This window comes from Bombina bombina, chromosome 5, assembly GCF_027579735.1.
Source record: "Bombina bombina isolate aBomBom1 chromosome 5, aBomBom1.pri, whole genome shotgun sequence".
NCBI classification, from domain to species: domain Eukaryota; kingdom Metazoa; phylum Chordata; class Amphibia; order Anura; family Bombinatoridae; genus Bombina; species Bombina bombina.
In genome coordinates this window covers 668640848-668662939 of record NC_069503.1, presented here as the reverse complement: position 1 = coordinate 668662939, position 22092 = coordinate 668640848, and the positions used below count along the sequence as shown (strand labels likewise).

Here is a 22092-nt window from a genome sequence, read left to right as displayed (position 1 = left end):
AAGTTACCGTTTTAAATTTAAAGAGACAGTAACGTTTTTTTTCACTTTAAAATTATTAGTTAAATTTAAAGATTTTTATTAGCTATTTGGTCAATTGTGAACCAGCATGGACCAAGGGGCATTGCAAGATGTTACTTGCTCCTTGTGTTTTGAGGCAAATGTGGAACCACCAATCCCTTTCTGTTCCTCATGTATTGAGAGGACTTTAAAATATAGGGGAAAAAGTTTTCTGAGCCAACTTTTTCTAAAGCGGATGTTGTCCAGGAGTCTAATGATGAGGTTCAATATATGCCGCAGCTTTCTCCCCAGGCGTCACAAATCTCACCTCCCTCACAAGCAGTGCCCTGCACTTCCTCTATGGTTCCCGCTGGAGTTACTTTAAGGGACATCACATCTCTCATGTCTTCTACAGTTATGATGAATTGTCTGCCTTTCCTATGTTACAGGGAAAGCGTAAAAGGAAAATCAGACATTCAGTTAGCGAGGTGTCTGATGCAATTGTTGCGATTTCTGAGGTTCCTTCCCAGAAACCCTAAGAGGAGGATACCGCAGTAGCATCTGAAGGGGAAATTTCAGATTCGGAAAGTGTTATTCCTCTTGCTGATACTGAGGTTGTATCTTTTAGGTTTAAGCTAGAACACCTCTGTCTATTACTTAGAGAGGTTTTAGCTACTTTGGATGATAGTGACTCCACAGTAGTGGTTGTGCCTAAGAAGTCTAGTAAGCTGAACAAATATTCCTTCCTTGACATATGTGTTTCCGGTCCCCGACCGAGCTTCCGAGATAATTGCTAAGGAATGGGAGAGACCGTGCATACCCTTTTCTCCATCTCCTATTTTTAAGTAGATGTTTGCCATTGCCGACTCTATCAAGGAGACTTGGCAGACAGTACCCAAGGTGGAAGGGGCTGTTTCCACCTTAGCTATGAGAACTACTATTCCCGTAGAGGATAATTGTGCCTTCAAAGATCCTATGGACAAGAAGTTAGAAGGTTTACTTAAAAAGATGTATGTACACCAGGGACTGCAATGGCAGCCAGCTGTACGCATTGCTACCGTCACTAGTGCAGCGGCGTATATTGGTTTGATGCCCTGTCTGATGCTATCAGGACAGAAACTTCCTTTGATGAGATCCAAGATAGGATAAAGGCTCTTAAACTAGCTAATGCCTTTATTATGGACGCTTCCCTTCATGTTATTAAACTGGGAGAAAAGATTTTGGGTTTCTCTATTCTAGCCCGCAGGGCCTTATGGTTAAAGCCTTGGTCTGCGGATGTGTCCTCTAAGTCTAAGCTTCTAGCTATTCCTTACAAGGGGAAAACCTTGTTTGGACCTGGCTTGTAAAAGATTATCTCTGATATCATGGAGGTAAGGGTCATCTTCTCCCCCAGGATAAGAGAAACAAACAAAAAGAACGACCAAGCAATTTTCGTTCCTTTCGTAATTTCAAGGGAAATTCTTCCTCTTCTTCCTCCAAACAGGAACAAACTAAACCTGCATGGAGATCCAATCAATTCTGGAATAAGGGAAAACAATCCAAAAAACCTGCTGTTGAATCAAAGACATCATGAAGGGCATGCCCCCGATCTGGGACCGGGTCTTGTAGGGGTCAGACTTTCCTTCGCACAGGCTTGGGTTCGAGATGTTCAGGATCCCTGGGCGATTGAAATCGTGCCCCAGTGATACAAGTTAGAGTTCAAAAGTTTTCCTCCCAGAGGCAGGTTTCTGCTTTCAAGATTTTCTGCAGACCAGACAAAGAGAGAGGCGTTCTTACACTGCGTAAGAGACCTTTCCAACCTGGGAGTGATTGTTCTGGTACAGGAACAGGGTCTGGGATTTTATTCCAATCTGTTCATGGTTCCCAAAAAAGAGGGAACCTTCAGGCCGGTTTTAGATCTCAAAAGTCTAAACAAATTTCTCAGAGTACCGTCCTTCAAGATGGAAATTATTTGTTCCCTTCTCCCTTTGATCCAAGAGGGTCAATTTAGTGGATTTAAAGGACGCGTACCTTCATGTTCCCATTCACAGGTTTGCCTTTCTGGACAAACACTACCAGTTTGTGGCTCTTCCCTTCGGTCTTGCCACAGCTCCCAGAATTTTCACATTACGGGGTATTGCAGTGGCACCCTATTTTAGACGACATCCTAGTCCAGGCGCCATCATTACAACAAGCAAGAACCCACACGGACATGGTGTTATCCTTCCTGCGATCTCACGGGTGGAAGGTAATCTGGAAAAGAGTTCCTTAGTCCCAAATACAAGGGTAGCTTTCTTAGGAATTATATTAGATTCCCTATCAATGAAGATTTTTCTGACAGAAGTCAGGAAATCAAAGATTATCGATACTTGTCTAGTCCTTCAGTCCACTCCTCGGCAATCAGTGGCTCAGTGCATGGAGGTAATCGGGCTGATGGTGGCGGCAATGGACATCATCCCGTTTGCTCGGTTTCACCTCAGACCTCTGTAGTTAAGCATGCTCAGGCAATGGAATGGAGATTATGTGGTTTTGTCTCCTCGAATACTACTGGAGTAGGAGACAAGGGATAATTTTCAATGGTGGTTTTCTCTGGATCATCTTTCCCAGGGAACCTGCTTTCGCAGACCATCTTGGGTAATTGTGACAACAGATGCCAGCCTTCTAGTGTGGGGAGCAGTCTGGGGTTCCCTAAAAGCTCAAGGAGTTTGGACTCAGAGTTAGTTCTTCCTATAATTATCCTGGAACTGAGAGCGATCTTCAATGCTCGCCTGGCCTGGCCTCAGTTAGCCTCGGTCCAGTTTATCAGGTTCCAGTCGGACAACATAACTTCAGTTGCTTACATCAATCATCAGGGTGGAACGAGGAGTTCCTTAGCGATGAGGGAGGTAACCAAGATAATTCAGTGGGCGGAGGCCCATTCTTGCTACCTGTCGGCGATCTACATCCCAGGGGTGGACAACTAGGAGGCAGACTTCCTGAGCAGGCAGACCTTTCATACGGGGAATGGGAACTCCATCCGGAAGTGTTCTCTAGTGGGGTCAGCCGGAATTGGATCTCATGGCATCTCAACAGAATGCCAAGCTCCCGAGATACGGGTAAAGGTCCAGGGACCCCTAGGCGGAACTGATTGATGCTCTGGCGCTTCCTTGGACCTTCAGTCTATCATACCTATTTCCTCCGTTTGCGCTTCTTCCTCGGGTTATTGCTCGAATAAAGCAGGAGAGGGCGTCGGTGATCCTCATTGCTCCTGCTTGGCCTCGCAGGATTTGGTATACAGATCTGGTGGACATGTCATCCCTGCCACCTTGGAGACTTCCGTTGAGGAAGGACCTTCTAATTCAAGGGCCCTTCCTTCTCCCTAATCTAGCTTCTCTGAAGCTGACTGCTTGGAGATTGAACGCTTAATTTTATCCAAGCGGGGGTTTTCTGACTCGGTCATAGTGACCATGATTCAGGCTTGTAAGCCTTTAACTAGAAGGATTTACCATAAGATTTGGCGTAAATATCTCTATTGGTGTGAATCCATGGGCTACTCATGGAGTAGAGTTAGGATTCCTACAATTTTTGTCTTTTCTCCAAGAAGGGTTGGAGAAAGGTTGATCAACAAGATCCCTAAAGGGTCAAATCTCTGCCTTATCTATTTTGTTAAGGGCGGATGTCCAAGATGTACAATCATTTTGTCAGGCCTTGGTCAGGATCAGGTCTGTGATCAAACCAGTTACTCCTCCATGGAGTCTTAATTTAGTTCTCAAAGTTCTTCAAGGGGCTCCGTTTGAGCCTATGCATTCCTTAGATATTAAGTTGTTATCTTGGAAAGTTTTATTTCTTGTTGCTATTTCTTCTGCTCGGAGAGTGTCAGAGCTCTCGACATTGCAGTATGAGTCTCCTTACCTTATTTTCCATTCAGATAAGGTAGTTTTACGTACTAAATTAGGATTTCTTCCTAAGGTTGTTTCTGATCGGAACATTACTCAGGAGATTGTTGTTCCTTCTTTGTGTCCTATTCCTTCTTCTCAGAAAGAACGACTTCTGCACAATTTGGACGTGGTCTATGCTTTAAAGTTTTACCTGCAGGCGAGTAAGGACTTTCGTCAGTCTTTTTCTTTGTGATTTTCTCAGGAAAACGTAAGGGACAGAAAGCTACAGCTACTTCTCTTTCTTTTTGGCTGAAGAGTATCATACGTTTTCCATATGAGACTGCTGGACAGCAGCTTCCTGAGAGAGTTACGGCTCATTCCACGAGGGCTGTGCTTCCTCATGGGCATTCCAAAATGAAGCTTCTGTGGAACAGATTTGCAAGGCTGCAACTTGGTCCTCTCTTCACACTTTTTCTAAGTTCTACAAATTTGACACTTTTGCCGCTTTTGGGAGAAAGGTTCTTCAAGCAGTGGTGCCTTCCGTTTAGGTTCCCTGTCTTGTCCCTCCCGTATCATCTGTGTACTCTATCTTGTGTATTGAATCCCATTAGTAATTAAGATGATCCATGGACTCGTCGTGTCATAAAAAAGAAAAGAAAATTTATGCTTACCTGATAAATTTATTTCTTTTTTGACACGATGAGTCCACGGCCCGCCCTGTTAATGTAAGACAGGTTGTTGGTTATTATAAACTTCAGACACCTCTGCACCTTGGTCTTTCCTTTCTATCCTTAACTTCGGTCGAATGACTGGAGTGGGAGGGAAGGGAGGAGCTATTTAACAGCTTTGCTGTGGTGCTCTTTGCCGCCTCCTGCTTACCAGGAGGTGAATATCCCATTAGCAATTAAGATGATCCGTGTACTCAACGTGTCAAAAAAGAAATACATTTATCAGGTAAGCATAAATTTTCTTATATAGATAAATATATACTCACACAGACATAGCTGCTAGGGGGCGCTCTCTAGTGTAATCAACATAGTTAAATAATGTATCAATCCTCCAATTCTGTATCTTGCCCAGGCATCTCTTTGTGAGGACGAGGTGGTCAGCCTCTCAGAGGAAAATTATCTAAAAGAAATATAAAAACACACAGGTGCCAAATGGCCTAGTCCAGTCTTAGAGGAGATAATGAATGATAAACAACTTACATATGTGGAGCACCTAATAGGCACTTGCTGAGCATACTGGAACTTCACAGTTGTCCAGCTAACGGTAACCAGGTGTATCCAGGTCCAATTAAAATGATGGCCAGATCATGGCCAATGTGTGGTACATACTCTTATAGTGGAAAAACACAACACTGCATGGCCTAACAAAGTACAACTAAGTGAAGGTATATTGGTAAAAAGGGCACTAGCGTCACTGTTGCACTATCAGGTGCTATATGAGCAGACTAAGACTTCACAACTACCCAGCTGACTTTTCACTCTGGCAATAACAGAAAACGATCCAATAGTGATAGATGCCAATCACAGATTGAAGCAAGTTTATAAAATAAATCTTGAATTTATTAAAATAACAGCAACATTTTTCTCAGCCAACCTAGGGCTGTTTCATCAGGCTTAATACAATCATAAGAAAACACTTGCTATATAAACCCCAACCTGCCATATTATAGGCTCATGAATAATTGTTAACACTTAGTCTCTAAGTGACACTTCTTCAATTTGTATCCATAGAGATCGCACATAGCATACATAATATACATAACATCTAAAACCAACATTAAAGGATTACTAACTTTTTTTTTTTCCAGTGTAAAACGGAACAAACATTTTACATTTAAAATATCATAGCAATGTAATGTACCTTGTTGTTATAGTTTGAAACGAAGCTCCCTTTTGCAGTAAAATACTATTTTATTTTATCCCCATGACATCACGTCATGCAGCCCTCAAATATGGGCCGTCTAAGGGCTAAGAAACTCGCCAATCGGATGTGTTGTTTTTGCATATAATTAAATAATATTATCCGGATTCAGCGCATGCGCAATACCATTTAATTCCTCTCGCATGCGCATATTGTTGCACTAAAGCCGACATGATAGCTAACAGGATAAAAAAGAACGCATTTAAAATTTCAATCGATTAGATAAGATGGTGACGCATCCAATGAGGTTGCGCTAACTTGCGCATGCGTCTCAGAGTTGCCATCTTACATCTGCAGTTGTCAGCCCGGATTGGGAATCCGTAACGGCAGTCAACACAGTGGGTTTGGAAAAATTATTTTAAACTTCTATATTATTATATCGATCGGCCTTGGGACAGGTGAGGGTTTATATAGCAAATCTATTTCTTATGATTTATATTAAGCCTGATGAAATAGCACTAGGTCGGCTGAGAAACGTGTTGCTGTTATTTTAATGGATTCAAGTTTATTTTATACACTTTATTTTGTGATTGGCATCTATCACCATTGGATCGATTCTTGTTATTGTCGAAGTGAACAGTCAGCTGGGCACCTGATGGTGAACAGTGATGTAATTGTCCTTTTTCCCTATGTACCTTCACTTAGCTGTACTGTGCTGACCCATGTGGTGGTGTGTTTTTCTACTATAGGAGCTTTTACCACACCTTGATCGGGCCATCATTTTATTGGACCTGGTTACAGTTAGCTGGACAACTGAAGTTCCAGTCTGCTCAGCAAGCGCCAATTAGGTTCTCCACATATGTGAGTTGTTTATCATTCATTATCTCCTCTGAGTTAAGTTTGTAGAGACAAATATTTCTGCAGTTTTTCTACTGGACTCCTGTATAGGGCAAGTATGGCCCCTCTTCAAGATGCTTGTGATAAAATGTGTTTCTTTCATGTAAGTGGCAAGAGCTAGTGATGTATGGGATATACATTCCTACCAGAAGGGGGCAAAGTTTCCCAAACCTCAAATGCCTATAAATACACCTCCCACCTCACTCATACCTCAGTTTTACAAACTTTGCCTCCTTAGAAGGTGGTGAAGCATGATGTGCTTGATTCCTTCTGTGAAAGGCGCTTCTAAGCATATTGAAGCCCAGTTCCTCTCTAAGTACAGTGTTTGTCTGAGGGATGTGATGGGAGTATTGCCTGATAACATGTTTTCGCCTATGGGAAATCTGTTCTAGGGCTCTCTGTAAATTTGCTTGCGGGGATTCATCTGCTGCATCCCTTTACAGATCGACATTATACTCCTCTACCATTACCTCTGCTGATATGTTTCAGTACTGGTTTGGCTGTCTGCTATATGTGGATGGGTGTGTCTTACACGGTAAGTATATACTTTTATTATATAAGATACTCTCAGCAATGGATTGGGAACTTTTTAAGTTAAGTTGTCATATATTGTTTGTATATATGCCTTGAGTCCGTAATTCAGTGCTCTTCTTTAATGACTTTATTTGTGGGTAAATATTTGTCAAGGTTGGTAGTCTGTGAAACATACAGGGTTATTTTTGGAGCTACTAATTTTATTTATAAATTAGGATGCTAAGTATTATGTTAGCCTCATGGAATGTTGATAATCACATTTCTTTCTATTGACACGGTGAGTCCACAGGATCGTCAATTACTGTTGGGAATATCACTCCTGGCCAGCAGGAGGAGGCAAATAGCACCACAGCAAAGCTGTTAAGTATCACTTTCCTACCCACAACCCCCAGTCATTCTCTTTGCCTCTAGTGCAAGGAGGAGGTGAAGTATTAGATGCCTGATAATAGATTTTTCTATCAAGATTTTTTTGTTTTGAAGCCAGGGCAGGATTTCTCTGATCACAATTTGGGTATAGCTGTACTTCACGTTAGTCTCTTCAGGAGTGCTGCGGTAGCTTTTAAGCAGTTGGGAACTTGTGGACAGGTCTCTGTGAGGAGTGGCATCCTCTCACGCCAGGTTCGTCGTCCTCCTGCCGGACGACCAGACTGCAGGTAAGTGCCTTTATGGTCTTCTGGGGCTAGGAGGCTGGCACTGATGGAGTTAAGGCTCCCTGCTATTTTTGCGGCAGAAAGCAGGCACTGATTTACATGTGTTATAGAGACTAGGGGTGACTTTTCTTCTAGGTAGGAATGAGTTAAACCTTTCTTGCAGGCTCAGTATTGGTTTAAATACTACAGACTTATTGAGGATAATAAAGTGTGTTTTATTACTGGGTGCAGTTCCGGAGAGCACGCTTCTCTAGGCACCATTACTATGGGACTGATATGCCTTTATTTATTTTCTCCCACTGTCTAACTGTAAGCGGATCTGTAGTGGTTCTAACAGCTCAATGGCCTGTATGTTTACTTTTTAGGTCTCTGAAGCATAGACCTGAGGGGGATTTTTTAGCAAGCTATAGCGCGATTCAATGCGCGCCTTCTTCCCCATGCGATTGTGGCCCCGCCTCCTCCTAAGTGAATCGTAGCGACACCATTTTAGGGGAATAGTCGAGAAATGTTCTCTGCCTCGCTCTCTGGATATAGATGATCTCTGAAAGCGGCGTTGCAGGCTGCTCTGTACTGAATTTCCATTCCAGAGTGTGACTTAGCACAATGTGTTTATTCTTTAATATGCTTAATACGCTCTCCAGACCTGTTTGTATGTATTCATACTTTAATACTCTGGGTTGTTTTTTATTATCAGTGCTCAGGGAAACTGTATACCTTTTACAGAGCTATGCCCCTGTTATATTCTATACGGCTATTAAATAACTTATTTTATCTAAGTCATTGGGCAGGATTTTGGAACTAAAATCTTGAACTGACAATGTTACAGGTTATTAACCCTTTAAGGACACAGCTTTCATTTTGCTCAATTGTTTTATGACGGACAAAATTCCGTCATATGTCCTTAAGAGGTTAAAAAATGTTTCCTGTGTGTTTCTTAGTGAATAAGGTTTATAAATGAATATCCTTTTTTAGTGCATATTGCACGTTTTTAAAGTTATGTGGCATATGTTAATTCTAGCTCATTAGGTCCTGTATGTACATTCATTTTATAGAGCGTACTACTGGAGCGCATATTTTTTACATCCTCAAATTGAGGTTTTTATATGCAGAATTATTCCACTGTAGTTCAGTGGTGAATTATCCAGTCTATATCTAAAATGGATAGTGGCCTCTGATGGGTTAAATGGATATATGGCATGCAATTTTAGGCAACTTTCTAATTTACTCCTATTATCAAATTTTCTTCATTCTCCTGGTATCTTTATTTGAAAAGCAAGAATGTAAGTTTAGATGCCGGCTTATTTTTGGTGAACAACCTGGGTTGTTCTTGCTGATTGGTGGATTCATTTACACCAACCAATAAACAAGTGCTGTCCAGGGTCTGAACAAGAAATAGCTTAGATGCCTTCTCTTTTCAAATAAAGATATCAAGAGAACAAAGAAAAATTGATATTAGGGAGTAAATGAGAAAGTTGCTTAAAATTGGCATTTTCTATCTGAATCACGAAAGAAAACATTTTGGGTTCAGTGTCCCTTTAAGCAATGAAACTGAAATCATTCAGATCTCTTGCAGAGGATTGTTCTGGATCTTCTGACAAAAGACTCTCAGTCTTGGTGGATTTCTCAGGATCATCTGTCTCAGGGTACATGCTTCATGAGACCACCCTGGATGATTGTGACCACGGCCTCCAGGCCTATAAGGTTGGGGAGCAGTTTGGGCTTCCTTAAAGTTTTAGAGTCTTTGGACTCGAGAGGAGTTTCTTTCCCCATAAACATTCTAGAGTTAGAATGATTTTCAATGCCTTAACAGCTTGGCCCTCAACTAACCTTGAGTCTGGTTTATCAGATTCCAATCCGGACAACATGACCTTGGTGGCTTACATCTAACCATGTGGAGTAGACTCTTCACCCAGGAGGTATTCTCAATGATAACACCTCAGGTGGGGGGTTCCGATTTGGATCTGCATTTTGGTCTTTCTTCAGGATGCGCCTTGAGGAAAGGTTTGTCCGTCAGTACTCTGAAGGGTCAGATCTTTGCACTGTCTATTTTTTTTGTTGCATACACGTTTTGGAGATCTGTCAGATGTTTCAATCTTTTGTTCAGGCCTTGGTCAGAATCAAGCCTGTGTTTAAACCTTGTTGCTACTCCCTGGAGCCTTAACCTTGTTCGTAAAGTTTTGCAGCAGGCTCCGTTCAAGCCTATGGCATTCGATTGATATTAAGTTATCGTAGAAAGTTTGTTTCTACTTGCTATTTCGTCTGCTCGCAGAGTTCCCGAGCTTTCGGCTCTGCAGTCTGATTCCTCTACCTTATTTTTCATGCATTATAAGGCGATCCTTCATACTAAATTGGGATTTCTTCCCAAAGTGGTATCGCAGAAATTGTTGTTCGTTCCTTTTGTCCAAATCCTCCTTCTCAGAAGAAACGTCTGTTACACAACCTGAATGTTGTGCGTGCTCTAAAATTTTATCTACAAGCAACTAAAGATTTTCGGCAGTTTTCTGTCCTGTTAGTTGTTTTCGGCTGGTAAGCGTAAGGGTCAGAGGCCACTTCTACTGCTCTTTCTCTCTGTTGAGAAGTGTTATCCATTCTAGCATATGAGACAGCTGGACAACAGCCTCCTGAGAGAATTACGGCTCATTCCACTAGGGCTGGGGGCTTTAAAAATGAAGCATGTGTGGAGCGAAAATCTGCGGCCACTTGGTCCTCATTGCATACTTTGTCCAAATTCTACAAATTTTATACTTATTGCTTCGGCTAAAGCTTCTTTTGGAGATAAGTTCTTCAAGCGGTGGTGCCTTCTGTTTAGGTCTGCTTGTCTTGTTCTACCTCTCTTTTATTCTGTGTCCTCAAGCTTGGGTATTGGTTCCCCACTAGTAATTGGAATTAAATTGGGACCTCTCATGCCATCGGAAGAAAAACAAAATTTAAGCTTACCTGATCAATTATTTCTTTCCGGACATGAGAGTCCAAGACCCGCCCTTATTTTCATTTAAGGATGGAATTTTTTTGGTATAAACCTCAGGCACCTCTATACCTTTGTGTTATCTTCTTTTTCCATTTTCCTTCGCCCGAATGACTGGGGGATTATGGGTAAGGGAAGTGACACTCAACAGCTCTGCTGGGGTGCTCTTTGCCGCCTCCTGCTGGTAGGAGATGAATATCCCAGCTAGTAATTGGAATGAAATCGGTGTAGACTCCATACCAAGAAAGAAAGTGTATCCGGTAAGCATAATTTTGCTTTTTAAACAGTACAAATTCTGGAGTTGACTATCCTTTTAACTTCCCCTAATGCAATATAAGGGATAGTGTGTTGCCTTTAAATTTGAAAGGTCATATGTGTAACTTTTGATCCTAGTTGTCAATCAGTGTAGAAGATGCCAAACCAAAAGTGAAACAATTATGTAAAAAAAGGATAAAAATAAGCCAAATACAGTGTAGTCTTTGATGTTTCTAAAAAGCAATTAAGCTCAAGTAGTGTAGTAATGATATTGGGCATTTTAAATTCGTGCATTTCAAAAAAAATGTTCCCATTTCTAGTCTCAATCGTAATGTTGCCTTTTTAAAAGCTATCCATTTTTCAGAATTGTCATTCAAAATCATAAACGCACTAATTGATCTGTGATAAAGTAACCTCTTTTCAGAAATGATAATGTGTGTGATGTATTAAAATATTAGTCAATAAATTATAAAGTTGATGAAATGTCACAGTATGTGTAGCAAGTGGCATAGTATTTTTGTTGCATTGTGTGACTTTGCACAGTTATTAGCTACCTTGTTAGTAATACATTTTGCAAGAGAAAAAAACAAATGGTAAAGCCGTGCGGTGCTAACAAGCCTTTATTTTTTCAGCGCTCACTTAAAACAACGCTGGTATTCACGAGTTTTCTGAATGGCTGTGTTAGCCTCAGAAAAGTGCGCATTGAGCAAAATTTAGCTCCACATCTCACCTCGATACCAGCGTTTGCTTAAGTCAGAGGTGAGTCTGACTAAACGTGTACGTGCAACGATTTCCCCATAGGAAACAATGGGGGCTGAGCCGGCTGGAAAAACCTAACACCTGCAAAAAAGCAGCGTCCAGCTTCTAACGGCAGCCCATTGTTTCCTATGGGAAAATAAAAAAATATGTCTACAACCTAACACCCTGACATGAACCCGAGTCTAAACACCCCTAATCTTACACTTATTAACCCCTAATCTGCCGCCCCCCGACATCGCTGACCACCTACATTATACTATTAAACCCCTAATCTGCCACTCCTGACACCGCCACAACCTACATTATAGTTATTAACCCCTAATCTGCTGCCCCCAACGTCGCCGAACCCTACATTATATTATTAACCACTAATCTGCCACTCCTGACACCGCCCACAAACCTACATTATAGTTATTAACCCCTAATCTGCTGCCCCCCAACGTCGCCGCCGCCGCCACTATTATAAAGTTATTAACCCCAAAATCTAAGTCTAACCCTAAACCTAACCCCCCCTAATTTAAATATAATTTAAATAAATCTAAATTAAATTACTAATATTAACCTAAATTATTCCTATTAAAAACTAAATACTTACCTATAAAATAAACCCTAATATAGGCTACACACTATAACTAATAGTTACATTGTATCTATTTTAGGATTTATTTTTATTTTACAGGCAAGTATTGTATTTATTTTAACTAGGGTACAATAGTTATTAAATAGTTTATTAACTATTTAATAATACCTTAGCTAAAAGAAATACAAATATACCTGTAAAATAAACCCTAACCTAGTTACAATTACACCTAACACTACTCTATAATTAAATTAATTACCTAAACTACCTACAATTAAATACAATTAAATTAAATAAACTAAATACGAAAAAAAAAACACTAAATTACATGAAAATAAAAAAGGAATTAAATTTTTATAAAATAATTACTCCTAATCTAATCCCCCTAATAAAAAATCCCCCCAAAATAAAAAAAAATCCCTACCCTATACTAAATTACAAATAGCCCTTAAAAAGGGCCTTTTGCGCGCATTGCCCCAAGTAATCAGCTCTTTTACCTGTAAAAAAAGAAATACAATACCCCCCCAACATTACAACACACCACCCAAACCCTACTCTAAAACCCACCCAAACCCCCCTTAAAAAAACCTAACACTAACCTCCTGAAGATCACCCTACCTTGAGCCGTCTTCACCCAGCCGGGCACACATGGGTCCTCCAGAGGGGAAGAAGTCTTCAACCGATCGGGCAGAAGAGGTCCTCCTGACGGCAGAAGGCTTCATCCAGGCTGCATCTTCTATTTTCATCCTTCCGGAGCAAAGCAGGGTCCATCTTGAAGACATCCGACGCGGAGCATCCTCTTCTGTCCACGGCCGACGACTGAATGAAGGTTCCTTTAAGTGACTTCATCCAAGATGGCGTCCCTTGAATTCCGATTGGCTGATATAATCCTATCAGCCAATCGGGAAATTAAGGTAGGAAAAAATCCTATTGGCTGAATGGAACAGCCAATAGAATGCGAGCTCAATCCTATTGGCTGATTGGATCGGCCATTGGATTTTTCCTACCTTAATTCCGATTGGCTGATAGAATCCTATCAGCCGATTGGCTGATAGAATCCTATCAGCCAATTGGAATTCAAGGGACGCCATCTTGGATGACGTCACTTAAAGGTACCTTCATTCAGTCGTCGGCCGTGGACAGAAGAGGATGCTCCGCGTCGGATGTCTTCAAGATGGACCCGCTCCGGAAGGATGAAGATAGAAGATGCCGCCTGGATGAAGCCTTCTGCCATCTGGAGGACCTCTTCTGCCCCTCTGGAGGACCACTTGTGCCCAGCTGGGTGAAGACGGCTCAAGGTAGGGTGATCTTCAGGGGGTTGGTGTTATTTTTTTTTTAAGGGGGGTTTGGGTGGGTTTTAGAGTAGGGTTGGGTGGTGGGTTGTAATGTTGGGGGGGGTTATTGTATTTCTTTTTTTTACAGGTAAAAGAGCTGATTACTTTGGGGCAATGCCCTGCAAAAGGCCCTTTTAAGGGCTATTTGTAATTTAGTATAGGGTATGGAATTTTTTCTATTTTGGGGGGATATTTTATTAGGGGGATTAGATTAGGTGTAATTAGTTTAAAAATGTGTAATTTATTTTTTATTTGTAGGTAGTTTAGGTAATTCATTTAATTATAGAGTAGTGTTAGGTGTAATTGTAACTTAGGTTAGGGTTTTTTTTACAGGTATATTTGTATTTATTTTAGCTAGGTAGTTATTAAATAGTTTAATAACTATTTAATAACTATTGTACCTAGTTAAAATAAATACAAACTTGCCTGTAAAATAAAAATAAATCCTAAAATAGCTAGTTATATTGTAGCTATATTAGGGTTTATTTTATAGGTAAGTATTTAGTTTAAATAGGAATAATTTAGTTAATATTAGTAATTTAATTTATTTAATTAAATTTAAATTGGGGGGGTAAGGTTAAGGGTTTTACTTAGGTTTAGGGGTTAATACATTTAATATAGTAGCAGCGACGTGGGTGGCAGATTAGGGGTTAATAAATGTAGGTAGGCGTCGGGCGATGTTATGGGACGGCAGATTAGGGGTAATAAAATGTAACTAGTGTTTGCGAGGCAGGAGTGTGGCGGTTTAGGGGTTAATACATTTATTAAAGTGGTGGCGAAGTCCAGTCGGCAGATTAGTGGTTTTTCTAATTTTTTATTATAGTGTGTGCGATGTGGGGGGGTCCACGGTTTAGGGGTTAATAGGTATTTATGGGTGTTAGTGTACTTGTTAGCACTTTAGTTAAGAGTTTTATGTTACGTCGTTAGCCCATAAAACTCTTAACTACTGACTTTTAAATGCGGTAGGAGTCTTGACAGGAGAGGGTCTACCTCTCACTTCTTCCAAGACTCGTAATACCGGCGTTAGGCAAGTCCCATAGAAAAGATAGGACGTAAGGGGATTTGCGGTAGCCTCGAGTCGCGGAAGAAAAGTGAGTGGTACACCTGTACCTGTCAGACTCGTAATACCAGCGGCGTTAAAATGCAGCGTTGGGACCTCTCAACGCTGCTTTTTAAGGCTAACGCAGAACTCATAATCTAGCCGAAAGTGTCTGTACAACATATATTGATGGAAAGTTTTGCTATCACACTAAACTCAGTGGTTAACTGTGCAAATGTAGTTATGTATCTGAAAAGCCTAAAAAAGAAATATATAGAGCTGTCGGTTATGTTTATGCATTGTTAGGGCCAGAGAACGCTAGGCCCTCTCTTCAAGCAAATTATTTGTCTATTGTAAAAATTTATTCGTCTTCTATATACTTAAAGGGAAAATAACAGTACAAAAAGACATGCTTTGAGTTATTGCATTTTATTATTTTGCTATTGCGTGCATATTAACTGTGTTTCTCAGTATTTTTTATTTTATTTTTTGCTAGAAAATGTCTCTTCTAAAGTAATGTCAAATGTCCATTGACTAATCTATAAAAGAAGTGCTTACTGCCATCCAAAAATATTATTAATCTTTTGCTTCTTTGCAGTGACAATATAATTTTCCTTTTCTCTATGTTTATTTCCCCAGCATGCAATGATGCTTCCAGTTCTGACCCACCATATCCGCTACCATAAGTGCCTCATGCATTTTGACAAGATAATTGGATATGTGTTTAAAGAACGCAGTTTGCTGCAGGTAAGAATTGTGTATATATACTTGTTTTTTCTACATGTAAAAATGTAAAACACTTTATATTAAAGGGCCACTAAACCCAAAATCTTTCTTTCATGATTCAGATAGAACATACAAATGTAAACAACATTACAATTTACTTCTATTATTTATTTTGCTTCATTTTTGAGATATCCTTATTTGAAGAAAAAGCAATGCACATGGGTGAGCCAATCACAATGAGACTTCTATGTGCAGCAACCCAATCAGCAGCTACTGAGCATATCTAGGATATGCTTTTCAGCAACGAATATCAAGAGAATAAAACAAATTAGATAATAGAAGTAAATTAGATGTTAGAAATGCATTCTCTTTCTAAATCATGAAAGAAAAAATGTGGGTATCATGGCCCTTTAATGTAACGCAGACATGTAGTTTTCTGTTTGCTTTTATATAAATCACAATTATAAAATATTCTGAGGCTTAAAGTTGGACTTAATACATTTATTAAATACATTCATGTGGTTAATTTTCCTTTATAACAAATCTATTATCCTAGCGGTCCCTGTTAATATTTACCAGTAAGAACCCCTCTCTCAAGGGGTGTGGACAGAACTGCCTCCTCACCTGGTTACATCTATAAAGGTAACTCTATAGCACCACCCCCTCCTAGTTCCATCCAGACATGCAGCGTACAGGACTAGTTGTCCCTTTCAGTGTTCTGGATGTCTTTGGGTAAACTCTCCTGCACCCCCCCCCCCCCCCTGATGTTTTGGTAACAATTTTATGTTCTTTTTGGTACTATAAAATCTTTGACCACAGTCACTGCTGTGGCATGCACTGGTAGGTTCTGTGACTGTTGTTCCTTGTTATCATGACATCATATGAAGGAAAGGGGGCTTCATCGGAGGGTGGTTCTGTCTGCGTGCTACTCAAATCTAGCCTCAGTGTGAGCCTTTGACTGCTAGATTTGGAGCTCTAGTCTGCCTGAAGTCGTCTTTTCCACAAAAAGAGCTGCTTCCTCTGGATTGTATGCAAGTTTGATGCTGCAAGCCCTTGCAGTTATACTTGGCTTACCTGTGTCTATGTTTTTATGGGGTATTGTGATTTCAAACCTATATTTATCTGCAGCCACACCCAAGGGACATCTGTTATGACTTTGAGGTATGTTTTAGCTTGGTTCATTTTTTTGTTATATTTTTTGGTGATTACTGTATTTTTTGCATTTTTTTATATTTTCTAATCGTGAGTCTCAGCCTAAGCCTACCTGCCCTTTGTGTTAACCCTTGCTGCCAAGACAAAAAGTCATGTAAAATCTGTTTGGGCAGCCTTTCGGATGGATAGGTTCTCAGTCTTCAAGAAAGAGGTTTTTTTTCTGAAAATTAAGCAAAATATTGTCTACCTCACTTAGCAAAATTGCCACTCCAGAAGAACCTGACAAAATGACAAGCTATTCACCAGTTTTGTTAGCAAACGTTTGGGCAAACGTCATTCAGTAAATACCTGTTCATCTGCAAAATCAGGGTTTTTACTCTCCTCTTTTCCTGGAAAAAAGGAAAGCCGGTTCTTGGAGACTTGTTCTGGATATGTGAACAATTACTTTCTCCAACATTGGTGTGTCCGGTCCATGGCGTCATCCATTACTTGTGGGAAATATTCTCCCCCACAGGGAAAGGCAAGGAGAGCACACAGCAAGAGCTGTCCATATAGCTCCCCCTCTGGCTCCGCCCCCTGTCATTCTCCTTGTCGCTCTGAACAAGTAGCATCTCCACGGGGATGGTGAGGAGTTTGTGGTGTTAGTTGTAGTTTTTTATTCTTCTATCAAGAGTTTATTTTAAAATAGTGCTGGCTTGTACTATTTACTCTACAACAGAAAAGTGATGAAGATTTCTGTTTAAGAGGGCTATGATTTTAGCACAAGTAACTAAAATCCATTTCTGTTACCATGCAGGACTGTTGAAACCAGAGAACTTCAGTTGGGGGTAACAGTTTGCAGACTTATCTGCTTCAGGTATGACTAGTCTCCTTCTAACAACACAGGCTAATGCTAGATGAGTCATTTTTCCCCTCAGGGAAAACGGTAAGCCATTTTTCTTTCACCTCAGCAAAAAAGATAACAGGCTTCCCCTTTTTGATTTTTATGCTGGTAGACACTGTCAGGCGCCAAATCGATTGTTTTTTATTACAATATGATGGCAATTGAAATGTTTTATAAGCTCATATACACTTGGGGACGTTTTTTATTGATCTGGCTTGCTTTAGACACCTAAATCTAGTCAGGAAGGTCCCTTCACTCTAGTGTACTGAGGGAGGAGGCCTCATTTTGGCACTTCAGTTAATTTCAAGGCAGTGCATGCAGTTCCATGTGAGAGGGTCCTGTGGCTCAGAAAGTGACTCCAGAAGGCTTATTTCTGTGGATGATTGACCCCTAAGAAAGGTAAAAGCTGCAGCAATGCTGTAAGCAGGGATTGTGGTGTATAAAAACGGTTAAATCCAACAATTAGCTCCGGTTTGCTTGTTTTAAGAGCTAGAGTCTCCATATTTGCTGTGCAATACTTTCTAAGCATTAAGACACTGGGGTCCGAATTTCAGAAAAATCGGATATTGCCTTCATAGTTTTTTGAACATTCAGAAATAAAGTGTGTCATTTTATTATTTAAAGAGACAGTAACATTAAATCTGTTTAACATGTCTGTGCCATCAGATAACCTATGTTCTGTGTGTGTAGAGACAAATGTGGTTCCCCCTTCGAGTGTTTGTGATAATTGTGCCATAGCGTCCAAACAAAAATGAGGACAGCTCTGTTACATTTCATAATGTTGCCCAAGATGATTTATCTAATGAAGGTAGTGGGGATAGTTCTACATCCTCTCCTTCTGTGTCTACACCAGCTTTGCCCGCGCAGGCGACACCTAGCGCGCCAGTGCTTATTTCTATGCAACAATTAACAGCAGTAGTGGATAATTCTATAGCAAATCTTGTATCCAAACTGCCAGCATTTCAGAGAAAGCGTGATTGTTCAGCTTTAAATACAGATAAAAGGGATGAACAATCAGACGCTGACGATGCGTTATCTATTTTAACCCTCACATCAATCGAATTGGCTGTGAGGGAAGGGCTGTCTGAGGGTGAAATTTCACACTCAGGAAAAATTTCTCAACAGGCAGAACCTGATATAGTAGCATTTAAGTTTAAGCTAGAACATCTCCGCGCTTTGCTAAAGGAGGTATTAGCTACTCTGGATGACTGTGATTCTATGGTAGTACCAGAGAAGTTGTGCAAATTGGACACATTTTTAGAGGTCCCAGTGCACGACGACGCTTTTCCAATACCCAGAAGGGTAGCGAACATAGTGGAAAAGGAGTGGGAGAAGCCAAGTGTACCCTTTGCCCCACCTCCTATATTTAAGAAAATGTTTCCCATAGTAGACCCTAGAAGGGACGCATGGCAGACGGTCCCGAAGGTTGAGGGAGCTGTTTCAACACTAGCAAAGCGCACCACTATTCCTATAGAGGACAGCTGCGCTTTCAAAGATCCTATGGATAAAAAATTGGAAGGATTGCTTAAAAAGATTTTTGTTCAGCAAGGGTTCATCCTTCAACCAGCTACGTGTGTTATTACTGTCACTTCAGCGGCGTCCTTTTGGTTCGAGGAACTAGAAAGGTCGCTCCAGAAAGAGACTTCCTATGAAGAAGTCATGGACAGAATTCACGCATTAAAATTAGCTAATTCCTTTATATTGTATGCCGCCTTTCAAATAACGGAATTGGCGGCGAAAAACTCAGGTTTTGCTATAGTAGCGCGGAGGGCGCTTTGGCTGAAATCCTGGTCGGCAGATGTGTCGTCCAAGACTAAGTTACTTAATATTCCTTTCAAGGGTAAGACCCTTTTTGGGCCGGAATTGAAGGAAATTATTTCAGACATCACTGGGGGTAAGGGCCATGCCCTCCCACAGGATAGGCCTTTTAAGGCTAAGAACAAGTCTAATTTTCATTCCTTTCGCAATTTCAGGAACGGACCGGCTAATAACTCCACTGCCGCTAGACAAGAAGGTAACGCGGCCCAGCCCAAACCAGCTTGGAAGCCCATGCAAGGCTGGAACAAGGGTAAACAGACCAAGAAACCTGCTGCTGCTACCAAGACAGCATGAAGGGGTAGCCCCGATCCGGGACCGGATCTGGTAGGGGCAGACTATCTCTCTTCGCTCAGGCTTGGGCAAGAGATGTTCCGGATCCCTGGGCACTAGAGAGAGTCTCCAAGGGATACCTGCTAGAGTTCAAGGGACTTCCTCCAAGGGGAAGGTTCCACCTGTCTTGCTTATCTTCAGACCAGATAAAGAAACAGGCATTCTTACATTGTGTAAGAGACCTATCAAAGATGGGAGTGATAAACCCAGTCCCCTCCGGGGAACAAGGTCTAGGTTTTTACTCAAACCTGTTTGTGGTTCCCAAAAAAGAGGGAACTTTCAGGCCAATTCTGGATTTAAAGATATTAAACAAGTTCCTCAGTGTTCCATCCTTCAAAATGTAAACCATTCGGTCAATCTTGCCGACAATCCAGCAGGGTCAATATTTGACTACCGTGGATATAAAGGATGCGTATCTGCATATTCCAATCCACAAAACTCATCATCAGTTCCTGAGGTTCGCCTTTCTGGACAAACATTACCAGTTCGTGGCTCTTCCATTCGGTTTAGCCACCGCTCCCAGAATTTTCACAAAGGTGCTAGGGTCCCTTCTAGCGGTCCTAAGGCCGAGGGGCATCGCTGTAGCACCTTATCTAGACGACATCCTAATCCAAGCGTCGTCTCTTTCCAAAGCAAGGGCCCACACAGACATTGTGTTGGCTTTTCTCAGATCTCACGGGTGGAAGGTGAACATAGAAAAGAGTTCACTGTCACCGTCCACAAGGGTTCCTTTTCTGGGAACAATAATAGATTCTGTGGAAATGAAGATCTTCCTGACAGAAGTCAGAAAGCTAAAGCTTCTAAACGTTTGTCGAGTTCTTCATTCTATTCCTCAACCCTCCATAGCTCAGTGCATGGAAGTAATAGGACTAATGGTCGCAGCAATGGACGTGGTTCCTTTTGCTCGGATTCATCTAAGACCATTACAGCTGTGCATGCTCAATCAGTGGATGGGGACTATACAGACTTGTCTCCCCAAATTCAAGTAGACCAGGTAACCAGGGACTTACTTCTCTCGTGGTTGACCCAGGATCACCTGTCTCAGGGAATGAGTTTCCGCAGACCGGAGTGGGTCATCGTCACTACCGACGCCAGCCTCTTGGGGTGGGGCGCGGTCTGGGACTCCCTGAAAGCTCAGGGCCTATGGTCTCGGGAAGAGTCGATTCTCCCGATAAACATTTTGGAACTAAGAGCAATATTCTATGCGCTCCTGGCTTGGCCTCAGCTAGCGGAAGCCAGGTTCATAAGATTTCAGTCGGACAACATAACGACTGTTGCGTACATCAATCATCAGGGGGGAACAAAGAGTTCCCTAGCGATGAAGGAAGTAACCAAGATTATCCAATGGGCAGATAATCACTCCTGCCATCTATCTGCTATTCACATCCCAGGAGTAGACAACTGGGAGGTGGACTTTTTGAGTCGTCAGACTTTCCATCCGGGGGAGTGGGAACTCCACCCGGAGGTCTTTGCTCAGTTAACCCAATTATGGGGCATTCCAGACATGGATCTAATGGCGTCCCGTCAGAACTTCAAGATTCCTTGCCACGGGTCCAGATCAAGGGATCCCAAGGCGACTCTAGTGGATGCATTAGTGGCGCCTTGGTCGTTCAACTTAGCGTATGTGTTTCCACCGTTTCCTCTCCTTCCCAGGCTCATAGCCAGGATCAAACAGGAGAAGGCCTCGGTGATTCTGATAGCTCCTGCGTGGCCACGCAGGACTTGGTATGCAGACCTGGTGAATATGTCATCGGCTCCACCATGGAAGCTACCTTTGAGACAGGATCTTCTAGTACAAGGTCCATTTGAACATCCAAATCTAGTTTCTCTGCAGCTGACTGCTTGGAAATTGAACGCTTGATTTCTTTCATGTAATTAACAAGAGTCCATGAGCTAGTGACGTATGGGATATACATTCCTACCAGGAGGGGCAAAGTTTCCCAAACCTTAAAATGCCTATAAATACACCCCTCACCACACCCACAAATCAGTTTTTACAAACTTTGCCTCCAAGGGAGGTGGTGAAGTAAGTTTGTGCTAGATTCTACGTTGATATGTGCTCCGCAGCAAGTTGGAGCCCGGTTTTCCTCTCAGCGTGCAGTGAATGTCAGAGGGATGTGAAGAGAGTATTGCCTATTGAATGCAGTGATCTCCTTCTACGGGGTCTATTTCATAAGGTTCTCTGTTATCGGTCGTAGAGATTCATCTCTTACCTCCCTTTTCAGATCGACGATATACTCTTATATTTACCATTTCCTCTACTGATTCTCGTTTCAGTACTGGTTTGGCTTTCTACAAACATGTAGATGAGTGTCCTGGGGTAAGTAAGTCTTATTTTCTGTGACACTCTAAGCTATGGTTGGGCACTTTATTTATAAAGTTCTAAATATATGTATTCAAACATTTATTTGCCTTGACTCAGAATGTTCAACTTTCCTTATTTCCAGACAGTCAGTTTCATATTTGGG

General features: G+C 41.4%; 1 protein-coding gene across 1 annotated transcript in view; it reads left to right on the top strand.

Annotated features, from left to right (window-relative positions):
* The window catches only part of DROSHA (drosha ribonuclease III), a 734939-nt gene that overhangs the window by 343099 nt on the left and 369748 nt on the right, over window positions 1-22092 (top strand). The window contains exon 17 of the mRNA XM_053714616.1: window positions 15355-15462. Within this exon, the coding sequence (XP_053570591.1) occupies window positions 15355-15462 (108 nt within the window). The remainder of the gene's footprint in view (window positions 1-15354; window positions 15463-22092) is intronic.